The following is an 18576-nucleotide window of genomic DNA, read 5'->3' as shown; positions in this document are numbered from 1 at the left end:
TTGTCCGATTAATATGAAACCTTGAAAAGGCACATCCTCGGGTCCCCAGCAATATACCTGGCAAGTTTAAAGTATATCGGACCCGTGGTTGTCGAGAAACAGCGGTCACAGACATACAGACATACAAACATACAAACATACAAACATACACACAGAGATTACTGGAATTATAGATAGATAAATAAATGTTTCACTTATTGATCCCAATAATTAAGGAAAATCCTCGTGTTTTGTGTTTGTTGTGCTCAAAGGACGAGTCCTTCATACTGAGTACAAAGTCCATAAAATGTTCTCAGTTTCGGTTTCTCAAAGTTGAATAAAACAAATAATTTATCAAATCAACATGGAATCTTTAACATGTCAGAAAGTATCTGTTTTCTTATTCTACTAAAACATGAACCTTCATTGAGAGCTTTCTGTACTGATTATTAAATTAAGTCTTTATCTTCATTATAAATCTCATAATCTTCATCATGTTCCTATTCCACTCCAAGTTTTAGAACTTGTATAAACTATAGACACACTCACCTCCAGTACAGATACATGACATGTCCAAAAGTATACGGACACCCCTTCTAATTAGTGGAATCAGCTGTTTCAGCCACACCTATTGCTGACATGTATATATAATCAAGCACACAGCCATGCAATCTCCATAGACAAACATTGGCAGTAGAATGGGCTGTACTGAAGAGCTCAGTGACTTTCAATTTGGCACAGTCATAGGATGCCACCTTTCCCAACAAGTCAGTTCGTCAAATTTCTGCCCTGCTTGAGCTGCCCCAGTCAACTGGAAGTGCTGTTATTGTGAAGTGGAAACGTCTAGGAGCAACAACAGCTCAGCCGTGAAGTGGTAGGCCACACAAGCTCGCAGAACGGGACCGCCGAGTGCTGAAGTGCATAGTGCATAAAAATCACCTGTCCTCAGTTGAAACACTCACTGCGGAGTTCCAAACTGCCTCTGGAAGCAACGGCAGCACAACAACTGTTTGTCGGGAACTTCATGAAATGGGTTTCCATGGCCGAGCAGTTGCACACAAGCCTAAGGTCACAATGCGCCATGCCAAGCGTCGGCTGGAGTGGTGTAAAGCTCGCCGCCATTGGACTCTGGAACAGTGGAAATGCGTTCTCTGGAATGATGAGTCACGCTTCACCATCTGGCAGTCCAATGGACAAATCTGGGTTTGGCGGATGCCAGGAGAATGCCACCTGCCCAAATTCATATTGCCAACTGTGAAGTTTGGTGGAGGAGGAATAATGGTCTGGGGCTGGTTTTCATGGTTCGTGCTTGGCCCCTTAGTTGCAGTGAAGGGAAATCTTAACACAACAGCATACAATGAAATTCCAGATGATTGTGTGCTTCCAACTTTGTGGCAACAGTTTGGGGAAGGCCCTTTCCTGTTTCAGCGTGACAATGTCCCCGTGCAAAAAGCGAGGTCCATACATAAATGGTTTGTCGAGATCGGTGTGGAAGAACTTGACTGGCCTGCACAGGGCCCTGAGCGCAACCCCATCGAACATCTTTGGGATGAATTGGAACGCCGACTGCGACGATTAGGCCAGGCCTAATCGGCCAACATCAGTGGCCGTCTGTAGTTTATATGTGCGTGCAATTATGCGGTGTAAGTTTCAATCCGATATCTTGAAAAAAATTCTGAGGGTTGTCAATAATAAAATCACAAAAACTATATTCCAATTTCATCATTATATCTCTTTTGAATTATTCATTCTTTTGAAAAAAATATTTTGAATTTTAATCATTACTATCATAGCTCTTTTGTACAAATTTCTGTTTCCACAATCCATGAGACGATACACAACAACAACAACAACAACAACATACCTTTTAAGGCCATTTTTCCTGCTAGAGCAGGGGTTAGCCTTGCGGTCCCCATGACAATCTTCTCCATTTTGCCCTATTTTCTGCATCTGCCCTTGTTAACCCCCTTGCCCGCATTTCTTCTTCCACCATCTTCAGCCAAGTCTTTCTCGGTCTTCCCCGTCCTCTACTTCCTTCTACATTAATTTCCATCACTCTTCTCAACCAGTCACTTTCATCCTTCCTCAACACATGACAAACCATCTCAACCAGTTCCTCTTCACAGCATCAATCACAGGCTCTATTCCCATCATCTTTCGCAATTCATCATTTGTCTTCCTCTCTCTCAACGATACTCCACACATCCACCGAAACATTCGCATTTCCTCCCTTTCCAGCCTTCGTTGCTCCTCTACATTCATGACCCATGTCTCGCTCCCATAAATCATAACACTTCTCACACATGCAGCATACACCTTTCCCTTCAGCTTCAATGGCAATCCCCTCCTCATCAGCATGCCACTCAGTTGCCGAAACTTCTTCCATGCACATCTCACTCCAGCAACCGTTGCCGAGTCTGATCCACCTTCTCCATTCAGCACATCTCCGAGGTAGCAAAATGTTTTCACACCTTCCAGTTTCACGCCATCTCCAAGATCCAACTCAACATTTCCTCCATCTGCAGCTCCCTCTGTGCACACCTTACATTTGAATGTAGCTGCCACACTGGTTAATGACCCTCTCAGACCACTACATTTTTGATGAACCCACTCAGCACACATTGCACATTGAATGGAGTTCACTCCGACACCCTTCCTGCACACAGCACACAGCCACTTCCCAGTTCTTTCCACCTCCCCACATGCTTTACCACTTGCCATTACCTTCGTCTTTTCGATATTCACCTTCAGACCTTTTGTCTCCATACATTCCTTCCACTTGTTCATCTTTTCCTTCAGTCCATCCATACTTTCCGTAATCAACACCAGATCATCTGCATACAACAACTCCCACGGTAAACCCTCCTTTACGTTCTGAGCCAGCACCTCCAACACAGCTACAAATAGTAGTGGACTTAGTACCGACCCCTGATGCACTCCCACCTTCACCTCAAACTCACCACTGTTCCCGTCCTTCGTCCTTACAGCTGTGCATGCTCTTTTGTACATTGCCATCACTACTCTGATCAACCATTCCTCCACTTCTAACTTCCTCAATGCCCATGTCACTACTTCGGGTGGAACCCTATCGAATGCTTTCTCCAGATCAACAAACCCAAGAAACAACTTCTTCCTCTTCTCCATGTACTTCTCCTGCAACTGCCTTACAATAAAAAGCGCGTCTGTCGTTCCTCTTCCTGGCATAAATCCAAACTGCATTTCGTCAATCTTCACTTTCTTCCTTATCCTTCTCTCCAACACACTTTCCAATACCTTCATTCCATGCTCCAATAACTTTATCGCTCGATACGAGCCACAGTCCAGAGGGTCACCTTTCCCCTTGTATAGAGGGACGAGGGTACTCAGTTCCCAATTCACTAGAATGCGGCCTTCTTTCACCACCAGAATCCATGAGACGATACCACATGGAAAAGGAATATATACTATTATCAGTCATGTGACCTTCAACCTGTTGATTTTCAGGTTATTTAATCTTTCTGTAATAAACGACCTTTTAAGAGAACTAGTTTATCTACATCTTTCTACTGATGGTTTGTAGTTTCATTTCTTGGAGTTTTTATCTCTTCACAGGTTGATGGGATGTCAACTGGGTCCCAAGTCTGGGCCTATCCTGAGGGAGCTGAGTAACATCAACAATTTGGAAGTGCTTAAGTGAGTCCTGAAATGTTATTGAGGATTTTGTTGTTCTTCTCTTTCACAACAGATTTGTGAATTGCCATCACAGGGTTTATCAAAAAAAACTCAATTTTTAACATGATTAGAGATTTCATGGAAGGAAAAAAAAATCCAACACTTCCTGTGTTCATACAATTATATAATTGTTTAAGGAGAGGAACTGGGTTATAATCTCATAATTATTTGGTGTTGATCTGATTTATAAACATAACTATTGAAATGGTGAAAGTATTCCCAAAGTAGTCCATGTTGTGATTGGAATGATAACCTCAGGGTTTTTCCCTTTCCCTCCTTTACCATCAGTTTGAGTCGGAATCCCATCGGTGATGAGGGATTGGAGGGGTTGATGGAAGGCTTGAAATCCAAAACAATGTTACGAATCCTCTGGTGAGTTTAAAGCGGATTTGTTTTGGGGAATAAAAACGTGTTGATGTCACAATCTCTGATTCTGGTGAGGTTGAAGTGAGTTTTAAGTGTTGATGTCACAATCACGTGTTGATGTCACAATCTCTGATTCTGGTGAGTTTGAAGTGAGTTTGAAGTGAACCTAATGTTCTCCAGGTGAACCTTCTGTTGAATTTGGTACTTTGCTTGTGTTCAGGAATGGGAATGGAAGGGACAGCCTGTCCTGTACAGGGGATTTTTTTTTTGTTGTATACTTCATCTAGTCTCGTATGACAGCTAACACGTATAACATGAGATAGATATATATATATATATATATATATATATATATATATATATATGTAATGGTATCTGTAATCTGGTTCTCCAACCTAATGAGCGGACAGCATGACGTCATCGCCATGCATGTCCGCATTGCCTGCAAAGCTCCAGAGGAACCATCTAGCAGTGCGTCATTACGGATTATAAATCCAGATACTGTCACAAGTGCATGCAAAACTCACAGTTACCGACCTGGTTTCGCCCTTGTTGGGGCTTCATCAGGGCAACGCAGTGAGGCTTTCCATACACTTGTAACTCTGTGAACCTTTCGGTTTTTATATCAGTCACTATGCACTTGTGACAGTATCTGGATTTATAATCCGTAATGACGCACTGCTAGATGGTTCCTCTGGAGCTTTGCAGGCAATGCGGACATGCATGGCGATGACGTCATGCTGTCCGCTCATTAGGTTGGAGAACCAGATTACAGATACCATTATTAGTAACTCCCAACCGCAACCAGGTCGACTCCATATGATGAGTGGATACCAGAGATAACGTTACCGTGTGGCAGGCGGTGCTTATCGCTCCCAGCAAGGTGCAGCAGCAGCTGTATGGGACACCTTGCTGGCGGTTCTCCACTGATGATATGGGGGTCGCATAGTGACTGATATATATATAAATAAATATACAACAACAGGAGAGATCAGGGAGAGTTTTGGGGTGGGATATAAAGGATAAACAAGATGGGCACTGCAGAGGATTTCAGGAAAGAAAACCGAATTTGAAGGAGGTGGATTTGGAGTATAGTAACGGGGGTAGAAAAGATCAAGGTTTTGGATGGGGGAAGAGAAGCGATGGTGATGAACAGTTGTTTTAAAGACCTAGAGGGAGGAGAGGGATTGAAGAGAGTTTGGGAGTTTGTTCCAGAGGTGGGAAAAAGAGGAATGAAAGAGTGAAGGTGAGAAGAGAGTTTTGATTTTGGCAGTTTCACCAGAAGTGGGTTACGGGCAGATATTGTGTGTCCTGTAGGAATATTTGGGGGACAGAGCACAGACAGAGCTGGGGGAGCTAGGCCGGAGAGGAGTCGGTAGAAGAAATAAAGACCATCAAACCTGCCTGTGGTGAGCGAGTGAAAGGCCCTCACAATCGGCTTCATCACGGGAGATTCCAATGATTCTGAAAGCTTTGGTTTATACATCGTGAAGCCAAGCTAGGTGTGAGGCAGGAGCACCAGCTCAGAGGGGAGAGCAGTATTCCATCAAGCTGCAGATGAAATCTTTGTATGTGGAGAGGAGCTCAGAGGTGCCAAGGAAGGACTTCGCACAATGGAGGATGTCGGCGACTGACTTTGGAGGCCAGCTTGGAAATGTGTTTTTCCCAGGAAAGATCATGGCAAAGAGTCAGACCCCAAAGCTTGAGTGACAGAACTTCTTCGAGAGGATTGCTGAGAAAGTAGATTGGAGGGTTTTCCAGATGGTCTTTTGGAGAGACATGGTGAGAGTGTGAGATTTGTCAGGATTGAAAGACATGTTCCACTTGTTTGAACAGTTTGTGATTTTATCCAGGTCTACAGAGTGAAGAGGCTGCTGCCTGCTGATCTGAGGGTTGAGATGTGGAGCGGCAGAGAGTGGAGTCATCAGCAAAAAGATAGAGAGGATTTTCCAGAGAGTCGGAGAGATCATTGATGGAGAGAATTCCATTCAGAGCCACACGTTGACTGCGACCGGAGAGGAAGTCCACAAACCATGTGTGGAGGTTTCCATGGATATACCATAAGGCATAAGAGGAGAGTTTGGTGAGCAGGGCGGGGTGCCAGACAGTATCGAAGGCACAATATATGTCAAGGGAGATGGCTCTGATTTCCTTTTTGGCATTGAGGACCTCCATCTATTTGACAGCATTATTGCATTTTGCTAAATATTTTTGTAGTTTTGCAACCCACAAGACAGTTTTGATTCATGTGTTGTTGTTGTTGTTGTTGTTGTTATTGTTGTATAGCCCCAGACAGCTCTCTCGATCAAGCCCGCGTGCGACACAGAGACAGCCAATTGATCTCGCAGGAACGATCCAGAAATCCCCAACATTCAGGATGGTGTTCCCCTGCCTTCAAAAAGTCAGGGCCATGACAGATTGGTAGAGAGAGAGAAAGAGAAAGAGAAAGAGAAAGAAAAAGAGAAAGAGAAAGAAAGGGTGGAGAGAGGGAGAGAGAAAGAGGGAGGGAGAGCAAGAGAGAAAGAGTGAGAGAAAGACAAGAAGGAAAGGGCTGGTCCATGTGGACTGATCGGCACACTGACCATGCTGTCCTGAAGAATCTGGGCAGCAGGGAAGAATGGGGGAATATTTGGCCCTCGACTCAAGTTGGAGGGGGAGCGGGAAGGGTACAACCCCCGTGAAAAGGCGTCCCCGATAGTTGTCTATTTCTGTGTAAACTGTTTTGGTAACGGAGGATATTGTTTCAGGAAATGTGTTTCGGTGATGAAGAAAAACTGTAATTATCTCTTAACCTTGAACAAAGAACCTACTAATATAACTTATCTAGAACTTTCTACTGATGGTTTCTTTGTTTCACTCCTTGAAGTTTTTTTTTATCTCTTCACAGGTTAATGGTGTGTAGCCTGAGCACTAAGTCTGGGTCGATCCTAAGGGAACTGAATAACATCATCAACTTGGAGGAGCTTCAGTAAGTTCTGCACTGTTATTGAGGTTGTTTTTTTTCTTCTTCTCTTTTACTGGACACGGATTTGTGAATTTCCATCATAAGGTTGATAAATGAACTCCATTTTAAATATAAATAGTGAGAAATGACATCCAGCACTCCTTTTGTTCATATAATTATATAATTGTTCATAGAGATGGACTGGGTTGTAATTCAGGAATTATATAATTGATTTATAGAGAGGTACTGAGTTATAATCCCATAATTATATAATTGATTATAGAGAGGGACTGGGTTATAATACCATAATTATATAATTGTTTATAGAGAGGGACTTGGTTATAATCCCATAATTATGCAATTGGTTATGGAGAGCGACTGTGTTATAATCCCATAATTATATAATTGTTTATAGAGAGGGACTGGGTTATAATCCCATAATTATGCAATTGGTTATGGAGAGGTACTGGGTTATAATCCCATAATTATATAATTGTTTATCGAGAAGGATTGGGTTATAATCCCAAAATTATATAATTGTTCAATTTATTGATATAATTCCATAAATATATAATTGTTTATCGAGAAGGATTGGGTTGTAATCCCAAAATTATATAATTGTTTATCAATTTATTGATATAATTATATAATTTATATGATAAAAATTATATAATTTATTTTGGTTATAATCCCAAAATTATATAAATTATATAATTATATAATTTATGATATAATTGTTTTCCCTCCGCTTCCGGTCTTGCCGGCGAGGTTACGTTTTTTCGCAGCTGTCCATGCTCTCCACGCTATCGAAGTTAAGTAATTGTTCCCATTTGTATTTTCGTCAAAATTGTATTTATTTTATTGTGTGTGTACCTACAGTGGGTCCCGAGGAAAATTATCGGTGTAAATCTTTCACACCTGTAGAGAAAATCGTGTTAATTTGTGTCGTGTCTTTTGAGGCCTTGTACCGTGTCCTACCTTGAGGCTTTGTTTTTCTCTCAGCGGTCCGTCGATTGTGCTCCAATAACTTTCGTTCTCTGTTTTTCCCAGTCTTTTCACCCCCATAGCCTACTTCCTTGTTCAAACTCTCAAATAAAAAAAAATAAAAAAAATAAACACATTTCCTTCTCTGTTCTTATTCGTTGTTCTTATTTGTTTATTCATTGTTCTTATTCGTTCGTTCGTTCTTCGACCACGTGTTTCTCCCCCATTTCCCCAGATAGTTTTCACTGTTAAACTTTTAAATGTTTAAACTTTCCCCTGAAGTACTGTATTCTGTCGTGTATTATAACACCTATTTTTTCTTCTTCTTCTTTAAAAGGTTGCTTTCGACTTGCTCACCAAATCTATTCATCCCAAAAAAAAATTCCATCTCTTACAGTGCCTCTTCCATACATAACCTAAACTCACCTGCACTCCACCCCACCCCCCCCCCCCACCCCCTCCAGCATCCTTAAACGTATTTTTAACTCAAAGGTCACAAGAAACTCATTTTGCAATAAATGTTCATTTCCCATTAATCGTACACTTTCCAAATATCCACTCTCACCCCTCCCCTCCAAATCTTCCCCATCACCCCTCCCCTCCAAAACTTCCCCATCACCCCTCCCCTCCAAATCTTCCCCATCACCCATCCCTTTCAAATCTTCCCCCTTGCCCCTCCCCTCCAAATCCTCCCCATCACCCATCCCTTTCAAATCTCCCCCCTTGCCCCTTCCCTCCTAAACTCCCCCCACACCCCTCCCCTCCGAGACTCCCCCTCGCCCCTCCCCTGCCAGACTGCCCCCTCACCCCTCCCCTCCAAATCTCCCCCATTTCCCATCCCTTTCAAATACCTCCCCTTGTCCCTTCCCTCCTAAACTCCCCCCTAACCCCTCCCCTCATAAACTCCCCCCTCACCCCTCCCCTTCAAATCTCCCCACGTTAATTCCTTCTCCATTTCCCCCTTCTCACCCCTCCTCCTCAAAGCGTCCTCCCCGCTTCTTCCCCCTTCCAACTCTCATCTCCATCTCCCCCAACCTTCTGCTTCGCTCTTCCCCCTCCTCAAATAAGACCTCATTGTGCCTCACCCAATCACCATCAAACCTTTTGTCCGCCCCATCCTTCCCTTTCTCCGAGCTATTCTGAAATCTCTGACACCTTCAACAGCTCTCCCTACCTCTTCCTCCTCTTCCACATCTTACCCTATCCCTCCTCCCCCCTGTTCTGTATCCGACGCCACCCCCCCCCCCCTTCCTCTTCATTAACGGTATGGACCTCAAACATCCGGGGCCTTCGTTCAAACTTAACTGATCTCTCCATACAGGTTGCCTCTGACAAACCAGACGTGATTTTCTTAACAGAAACTTTCCTCCTTCAAGATGTCTCTGATTCCTTAATATCTCTTCCTGGTTACTCCCTCCTCCGGTATGATAGACCTGAGCCTCGTCCTGGAGGTGGGGTTGCTATCTTTATCAAAAACTCTCTTTCTCACTCGCCCTGCACTGCCCTCTCCACCTCACCCCAGGAATACCTCTGGCTATGGCTTCCCCTTCGCTCCCACCTCTTGTTCATATGTGTGCTGTACCGTCCACCAAACAGTGATGACTCCATCTACATCTCGCTGTCTGATAATATGGACCAACTTCTATCTACTCATCCCAACTCTCTCTTCCTCATATGTGGTGATTTCAATTGTCACCATGCCAGTTGGCTGGGTGCGGGTACCTCTCTCACCAGCCATGGCTCCTCAGCAAAGGACTTCTGCGACTCACTGGGACTGACACAATCTGTCAATTTCCCGACCCAGATCTCAGTCAATGGAGCATCTTCTCTTCTGGACTTGGTTATGACTCATATGACGAACTTCCCTAAAAATGTCTGCTGCTCTTCTTCTGCTCCAATCAGCTCATCTGATCATGTGCTTCTTAAAGTGGACATCTCTCTGACCATTCTCAGGGAGCCTCATCAGCGTCGACGAGTCTGGCATTTCAATCAGGCCAACTGGCACGGTCTTCAAGCAGCCATCAATCATATGGACTGGTCTCACATCTCTACCACCTCTGACATCAACTCATCCTGGGAATTCTTCCAAAGTAAATTGCTCTCTCTCATGCACAGATTTAGCCCATTTCGTCTTCAGTTGTCATACCCTTCCTCCCGTCCATGGTAAACAGAATCTTGTGGTGAGGCTGTTGCCCAGAAACAACTTGCCTTCATCTCCTGGAAAGCAAATCCAACAGAAGGAAATCTCATTTCCTTTCACAAAGCCCAAAACAAGCGTGTGTCCACCCTCAGGAGAGCCAGGAAACAATATCTCTCCGTTCTCAAGACCGAACTCTCTTATCTGTCTCCCTCTTCCAAATCCCGGTGGCGTCTGGTCAAATCTGTTTCTGGTGTTTGTTCCCCCTCCATCCCCTCCCTTACCTCAAACGGCAACACAGCTGACTCCGCACGTGAAAAAGCTCAATGCTTCAACTCTGTGTTTGCCTCTAAATCTTGTGTCCCAAACCCATCCCTCTATGTACCCACCGTACCCAGTCGTACCCAGCTGCTCCTGGACTCTGTGTCCTTTCCTCCTGACAAGGTGGAAAAGTTTCTGTCAACCCTCGACTCTGATTCTGCAACTGGACCTGACGGCATCAGCCCACGGGTCCTAAAATCCTGTTCTCCCACTCTTTCACTCCCTCTCTTTGTTCTTTTCACCCTCTCTTTTGCTCAAGGTCATCTGCCATCTTCTTGGAAATCAGCCAATATCACCGCTTTACACAAAAAATGTGGAAAAACAGATCCGAGAAACTACAGACCAATCAGCGTTCTCCCAATTATCAGCAAAGTCATGGAATCCATCATTGCTTCGGATATGCAATCTTTCCTCTTCTCCAACGGTTTTGATCTCTGATCATCAATTTGGTTTCAGACCAGGTCACTCTACTGACCCCCTTGTCACTCTACTGACTTTCTGCCATGATCTTTCCTGGGAAGAACATGCTGCTTCTGCTGTCTCAACAATGGATTGAGGTCCTCGATGCCAAACAGGAAATTAGAGCTGTCTCCCTTGACATATCACGTGCCTTCGATACGGTCTGGCACCCCGCTTTGCTCACCAAACTCTCCTCCTTTGGTATCCATGGAAATCTCTACGCATGGCTTGTGGACTTCCTCTCTAGTTGTCGTCAACGTGTGGCCCTGAATGGGTTTCTCTCATCTCCTCTTCCTGTTCAGGCTGGAGTTCCCCAAGGCAGTGTTCTGGGCCCTGTGCTTTTTCTGGTCTTCATCAATGATCTCTCCGACTCTCTTGAAAATCCTCTCTATCTCTTTGCTGATGACTCCACTCTCTGCCGCTCCATTCCTCATCCCTCAGATCGGCAGTCTGCATCCTCCTCACTCTCTGCAGACCTGGACAAAATCACAGACGGGGCAAACAAGTGGAACATGTCTTTCAATCCTGACAAATCTCACACTCTTACGATGTCTCTCCGAAAAGACCGACTGGACAACCCTCCCATCCACTTTCTGAATAATCTTCTCCAAGAAGTTCTGTCACTCAAGCTTTTGGGTCTCACTTTCTGCCATGATCTTTCCTGGGAAAACCACATTTCAAATCTGGCCTCCAAAGCCAGTCGCCGACTGGGCATCCACTGTCGTGCGAAGTCCATCCTTGGCACACCTGAGCTCCTCACCACATACAAGGCTTTCATCCACAGCTCAATGGAATACTGCTCTCCCCTCCGGGCTGGTGCTCCTGCCTCTCACCTTGCTCGTCTTCACGCTGTTGAAACCAAAGCATTCAACATCATTGGAATCTCCCGTGATGAAGCTACCTCCGAGGGCCTTTCACTTACTCACCGCAGGCACGTTGGTGGTCTTTCTTTCTTCTACCGACTCCTCTCCGGCCTTGCTCCTCCAGCTCTCTCTGGGCTCTGCCCCCCAAATATTCCTTCAGGTCACACAAGATCTGTCTGCAACCCTCTTATGGTTAAACAGCCAAAATCAAGACTCTCTGCTCACCTTCACTCTTTCATTCCTCTTTTCTCCCACCTCTGGAACAAACTCCCTCACTCTCTCCAATCCCACTCCTCCCTCCAGGTCTTTAAAACAGCTGTTCACCACCATCTCTTCTCTTCCCCCATCCAAAACATTGATCTTTTCTACCCCCGCTAATTTAACCCCAAATCCACTTTTTTGAAATACCAACTTCTTTCCTGGAAGTCCTTGGTGTCCTTGTTTTTATACTTCTCGCACCCCCCCCCCCCCCCCCAAGCCCTCTCCCTCCCACACATTCCCGATGTCCCTGCTCTCAAATGTTGTGTTTATGTGCTTCCCCTTCTCTCCCCATCTTGTCTACCGCTCCCCTTTTTATATATTTTGTTTGTTTGTCTGTTTGATTCGTTTGTGTGATAAATGTTAGCTCTTTCACGAGCCTCGATTATGCACACAAAAAAAAAATCAAAGAAAAATCGAGATGGACTTGGTTATCATCCCAAAATGATATAATTGTTTATGGAAAGGGACTGGGTTATAATCCCAAAATTATATGATTGTATAGTTGTTTATGGAGAGGGACTGGGTTATAATCCCAAAATTATATAGTTGTTTATGGAGAGGGACTGGGTTATAATCCGATAATTATATAGTTGTTTATGGAGAGGGACTGGGTTATAATCCCAAAATTATATAGTTGTTTATGGAGAGGGACTGGGTTATAATCCCATAATTATATAATTGTTTATGGAGAGGGACTGGGTTATAATCCCATAATTATATGGTGTTGAAGTGATTTATAAACATAACTATTGAAATGGTGAAAGTATTCCCAAAGTTCTTCATGTTGTTAATGGAATGATAACCTCAGGGTTTTCTCTTTCCCTCCTTTACCATCAGTTTGAGTTCGAATCCCATTGGTGATGAGGGATTGGAGGTGTTGATGGGTGTTCTGAAATCCCAACCAAAGTTACAAATCCTCTGGTGAGTGGGAATGGGATTTGTTTTGGGAAATTAAAACATATTGATGTCATCATCCATGATTGTGTACCTGATGTTCTCCAGGTGAACCTTGACCTCCATTAACAACCTTTGGTTGAAGTTTGTGCTTTGTTTGTGTTCAGAGATGGGAATAACTTTGTAATGAAAATCAGATCCACAACTTTGACCTAGTAGTAGGTTTAATGACAATTCGATCTCTGGCAACATCCTGTAAAAATACAATCATGCAATATATCAGGATTATGGAATCATGGGGTTTAAGTTCAGCAATGTCAATCAATGCAAGCCAGCCTGGATCATCTACGTATATGTACCATTCGAGTCTACGTGTCATGGATGAAATGTCGCAGGAATGTTTCGGAGCGATGGCTGTCCGAGTTCTTATAGACGCCTCTCAGTGGTTAGAGAGAGCATAACACCTGGGTTCAACTTAGATACATTTTCATTACATTCTCCCCGCCGTTTGAATTACACTTCCGCTAGGCAGGAATCGAGCACGCAGCAGCAATAGTAGAGCAGCGATCGTCCGTCCATGTCAGTCGGTCCATCCGTAGTGATCGGGGCGACGAATTTCCCTTCCAGTGCGGGTCCGGAAACTACCGGGTACTACATCCCCAGGCCCGGAGTCCCCCGCTTCGGAGTAGCCGCCAGAGTCAGGTGATGAAGGTGGCACCGCAGTGCCCACAGGCTGGGGTGTATTTGGCGGCGAGATGGCCGGCAGATGCTCCATAGGTGGAGCAACGGGAGAGTCCATAGACTCGTAAATTGGTTTGTCGATTTCCCCGCAAGGGGCCAGGTGGCGTACGGAGACTGTGGACTCACGTCCATCTGCCATCAACACGCGGGCATGCTCGGGATTAGCTTGGAGTACTTGCACCTTATCCACTTGTGGATCATACTTGCTCATGCGAACCGCACGTTTGAGATAAGCCGGCCCCGGCTCAGCAAGCCAAGTAGGTAAAGGTCGGATACTACCCGAGCTCCTCGGGTGATGATACATCCGTTCGTGGGGAGTCTGGTTGGTGGCCGTACACAGTAAAGTCCTGATTGAGTTCAGCACCGCAGGTAACGACCAGGCCCATTTATCTAGGCCTTGGCCGAGGGACCTAAGGCTTAGCGTGACAGCTCTCCATATAATACCATTGAAGCGTTCGACCTGTCCATTCGCCTATGGTCTATACGGAGTGGTATCGCTAGAAGCGACATCATGCTGGAGTAAGAAGCTCCTCACCTCCTGGGACAGGAACACCGCACCTCGATCGGTATGCATGTAGGCCGGATTCCCAAACATAGAAAACAAGTTCTGCAGGCACCGGATAACCGTGGCGGCCGTCATATCTGCGTATGTGAAAGCGAAAGGGAATCTCGAGAACTCATCAACGATAGTGAGCACATAACAAGAGTTACTCGATGCTGGTGATGCCGGCAGAGGCCCTTTGAAGTCCATCGCCAATCTCTCCCACGACCTAGTTGGCCAGTGTCCTCATAGGAGGGTTGTAAAAACGCGGTTTGAGTTCAGCACATACAGAACAATTGCGACAGACCTGGCGAATGTCTTCAACCGAGTAGGGCAAGTTACGACTACGCACAAAATGAGCGAAACGCGTCACCCCGGGATGGCACAGAGTGTCGTGCAAAGCGCGCAGATCCTCCAAAGATATGAGGCCCGCACACGTTGCCAGCCGCGATAAGGCGTCGGCAACCAGGTTATCCCTCCCAGGGCAATATTTGATTGTATAGCAGAAATTGGCAAGTTCGATGTGCCAGCGAGTGATTTTCTCATTCTTAATGCGTTGAGCATGCAGAGTGTCATACATAAATGCAACGCTCTGTTGGTCCGTGATAATTTGGAAACATCGTCCTAGCAAATAGGGACGTCAACGCCGAATCAACTCGACGATGGCCTATGCCTCCTTTTCGTCAGACGAATGTCTCCGCTCAGCGGAGGTGAGAGTTTGCGAAAAGAAAGCCCCAGGGCACCCCCCCTGGGAGAGAGTCGCAGCTATCGCATGATCCGATGCATCACTTTCCAAAACAAAAGATTTATTCTCGTCAATCGTCGCCACAGCAGCGCCAACGATGTCGGACTTAAGGCCATGGAAAGCAGCCTTGGCGGCAAGGCTCATGGGGAATGCTTCGCCGTCCACAAGCAGGCGGAGCTTCGCAGAGAAATTTTGTACCCACTTAGAATAATGAGCGAACAGCCCGAGAGCACGCTTCAGCGAAGCATGATCACAGGGTGGGGCCATGTCGAGCAAGGGTCGCAGATGCTCCTTATCCGGAGCAACTGAGCCGTGGGTCACGGTGTACCCCAGAAGATCTATTGTGCGAGCGGAGAAACGACATTTAGCCTCATTCATAGTTAAGCGATACCTCTGCGCGACCTTGAGGAAGCGCTTCAGATTAGCATCATGATGTTCCTGGTCATGCCCGCAAAGCGTGAGATTGTCCAGATATACAAAGACGTCGGTCAAGTTCTCCTTAGCGATGAGGTTGTCCATAGCCCTCTGAAAACAAGTGACCCCGTTCGTGACCCCGAAAGGTAGTTGGGTGAACTGGTATAACCTTTGACTCGATTCAAACGCTGCATAGATGCGGTCGGCCTCGGAGATGGGGATTTGATGATACGCACTACGCAAATCGAGAGTGCTATAGACCGAATACTGGGCCACCTGTCGCACCACGGAGTCCATGCCCGGAAGAGGGTAGGCGTCCAGCTGTGTAAACCGATTAATCGTCTGCGAATAGTCGATTATCATGCGTTTGCGATGCACTTCGCTTCGTACCACTAGAACTTGTGACTGACTAGGTTCTATGATACCTTCCTTTAATAGCTGGGCCGTTTCTTCCGCAATGAATTGCGCGTCAGCTCGTGAGTAGCGTAGCGATTTAACTGCTACAGGTGTGCAGTCCATGGTCATATTGGGGAACAGCGTCAGCGGCTCAATTTCCATCCCTGCAAGAGCACACACAGCAAGCGTATCAGTGCCACCAAATTCCATTTCCAACAGTCCATGTCGCTTGAGAAAATCATGTCCTAGCAAAACGTCTGCACATAATGCTGGTAAGACCATGAGATGCACATCCGGAAACATTCGTCCCTTAATCACAAGCTTCAGTCGACATTCCCCTTTTGTGCTGAGCCTCAGCCCCTGAGAGGCCATAAAGATTCGGCGTCTTGTCCCAAGAATCGGCCATCCATGTTTTTGCACAAGTCGATAATCAACAGAACTATCTGTGGAACCTGTATCGATCAAAGCATTTGCAAAAATTCCCTCGATCATAAGTGGAATTATAGCACGAGCCAGGCCAGGTGGACCTGCAATTATCGAGTCGTCTAGGCGAAGCGCTCGTGCCTTGCGCGTGGATCCAATGCCAGCTAAAGTTTTCCGTGCCATTGAAATCGTTTGTAGGCCGGTCGTGCCGCCTCCAGAGGGCGCACATGCCATGCATGGAGTTCCCGGCTTTCGTGCCATGGCATTAGCTTGTAGATCATACGTGCAGCCTCCGGATGGTGCTCGTGTCACGCGCGGAGTTTCAAAGCCAACATTAGCCGTTCGGGTGGCCGATCCAGGAAGTTGGCAAGGCGTCTGAAGAATGCCGGCCAAGGACGGTCGCACCGCGTACTGTCATGTTTGCGCCACTTGTTTAGTCGGCGCGACGAATCTCACCAAGGTCGAGCTCACAGCCAGGGGCCCTTGGGAATGTGTGACCCTCATCAAAGTCGGGCGAGGCGCCCCGCGCACCGTTCGGTCCGCTGGCTCGGCGATAAGGTCATTCATCGTCGAGCGGCCTCGTTTGCCCTGCGACGTCGATCGGAAAACTTTCGCAAAATGACCAGTCTTTGTGCACAAATGACATGTCGCATCTCTAGCCGGGCAAACAGTCCTGAGATGTCTTCGGTTCCCGCAGAAATAGCATGTAGCGTTACGTCCGGGCTTTGGTCCAGCTGCTGCTGCTGCCGTCAAGCCCAGATCGACATCCTCCTCGGGAGTGGCCGGGGTCTCCGATTCCGGCAGAGATGCCATGGCTGCATCCACATCCTCGGCGGTCGCTCTCTCCGGTCGAGCTTGTCGAGATGTCCCCACAGTGACGTATGGGTGTTCATACGCGTCGGATTGTTCCCGTGCTTGGGTATAGACGTGCGATAGCCGTAGTGCTTCAGCGAGTGTCAAGTCGGCTTCTTCAAGAAGTCTCTCTCTGACGACTGGGGATCTACGTCCTGCGACAAAAGAATTGTGAACAAGATCATCACAAACTTGTTCATGTGTACGTACCGCTGGGGCACTCTCGGTCAGCAGACATCAGAGCTCTTGAGCGAAGTGATCTAAAGTCTCCGTGGGCTGTTGTCGTCGTCGTGCGAGCAGATGCCAGGAATAGATCGCGCTTCGTTTTTTGATGTAAATACGCTTCAGCTCTGCCACGGCAGCATCGAACGTCACACATTGTTCGATTGCCCGATACACATTGTGGTGTACCTTTGTTTGTAGTACGTCTAATTTCGTTTCTTTGGTGACAGCGGCTTCCTGAGCCTTGAATTGGTTATCCAAGGTTTTCAGCCAATGTGTCAGCTCCGCAGCCGCGGCCGCTGCTTGCGGGTCGGCTGCGAAGAGCGGCACCTGGATCATTTTGTGTCCCGACATGTCGCTCTTGTTCGCCTCTTGTTCTCGTTCGGACAGCGAGATGAATTGTCATTAATTGTAATGAAAATCAGATCCACAACTTTGACCTAGTAGTAGGTTTAATGACAATTCGATCTCTGGCAACATCCTGTAAAAATACAATCATGCAATATATCAGGATTATGGAATCATGGGGTTTAAGTTCAGCAATGTCAATCAATGCAAGCAAGCCTGGATCATCTACGTATACGCACCATTCGAGTCTACGTGTCATGGATTAAATGTCGCAGGAATGTTTCGGAGCGATGGCTGTCCGAGTTCTTATAGACGCCTCTCAGTGGTTAGAGAGAGCATAACACCTGGGTTCAACTTCGATTCATTTTCATTACAAACCTTTTGAGTTTCTTAAGTTTTTAAAGTTTTTTTTTTTTTTTCTTTTGAACAAGTTTTTTTGAAAAATAAGTTTTTGAAAATAAGTTAGCACAAGCCCGTTTTGATATTACTAGATGAGATGACATACCGTTCTACACCTGGGTAATTCTGAGTGTGTTGTGAGGGGGTGGGGAGGAGTTGTGGGGGAGTCCATGGGGGGAAGAAAGTGGAGTGGGGAGATACCTGGCGAATGCAGTGCAGAGGGGAAGAGGGAAATTCTGCTATTATTGCTTATGTGATAAATAGATGGTATAGTGCTTTAACCACCAGATTTTCAGAAACCTTCCCTCCTCTTGCCCTACACCATCCTCTCCCTTCCCTTCTCCCTGTCTGCCCTTCCCCTCCTCCTTCCTGTCCAACCCTCTCCCAACCCCTGTAAAGTATCTCGACAAACTACGATCAATTGTCGTACGCGTTTATTCACTCTGCCGTTCAAGGCCCGATTCACAGCAGCGCCATCCGAGCTCTGGCGTAGGGATACAACCCGGTCCCGGTGTAGGGATACAACGGTGAACATTTGCACTGCATACATGACATCCTCCCCTTTAAGTCCAAAAT

General features: G+C 46.1%; 1 protein-coding gene across 3 annotated transcripts in view; it reads left to right on the top strand.

Moving 5' to 3' along the window:
* LOC144889567 (NACHT, LRR and PYD domains-containing protein 3-like) overlaps window positions 1–18576 on the top strand; it is a 42371-nt gene that overhangs the window by 11216 nt on the left and 12579 nt on the right. For all 3 annotated transcript variants that reach the window (XM_078770275.1, XM_078770276.1, XM_078770277.1), the window contains 4 exons: window positions 3571–3651; window positions 3979–4062; window positions 6944–7024; window positions 12863–12946. In XM_078770275.1, the coding sequence (XP_078626401.1) occupies window positions 3571–3651; window positions 3979–4062; window positions 6944–7024; window positions 12863–12946 (330 nt within the window). The remainder of the gene's footprint in view (window positions 1–3570; window positions 3652–3978; window positions 4063–6943; window positions 7025–12862; window positions 12947–18576) is intronic.

The sequence above is a fragment of the Myxine glutinosa genome, chromosome 1, assembly GCF_964187855.1.
Source record: "Myxine glutinosa chromosome 1, kmMyxGlut1.1, whole genome shotgun sequence".
NCBI lineage: Eukaryota > Metazoa > Chordata > Myxini > Myxiniformes > Myxinidae > Myxine > Myxine glutinosa.
This window is presented reverse-complemented; position numbering and strand designations above follow the sequence as displayed.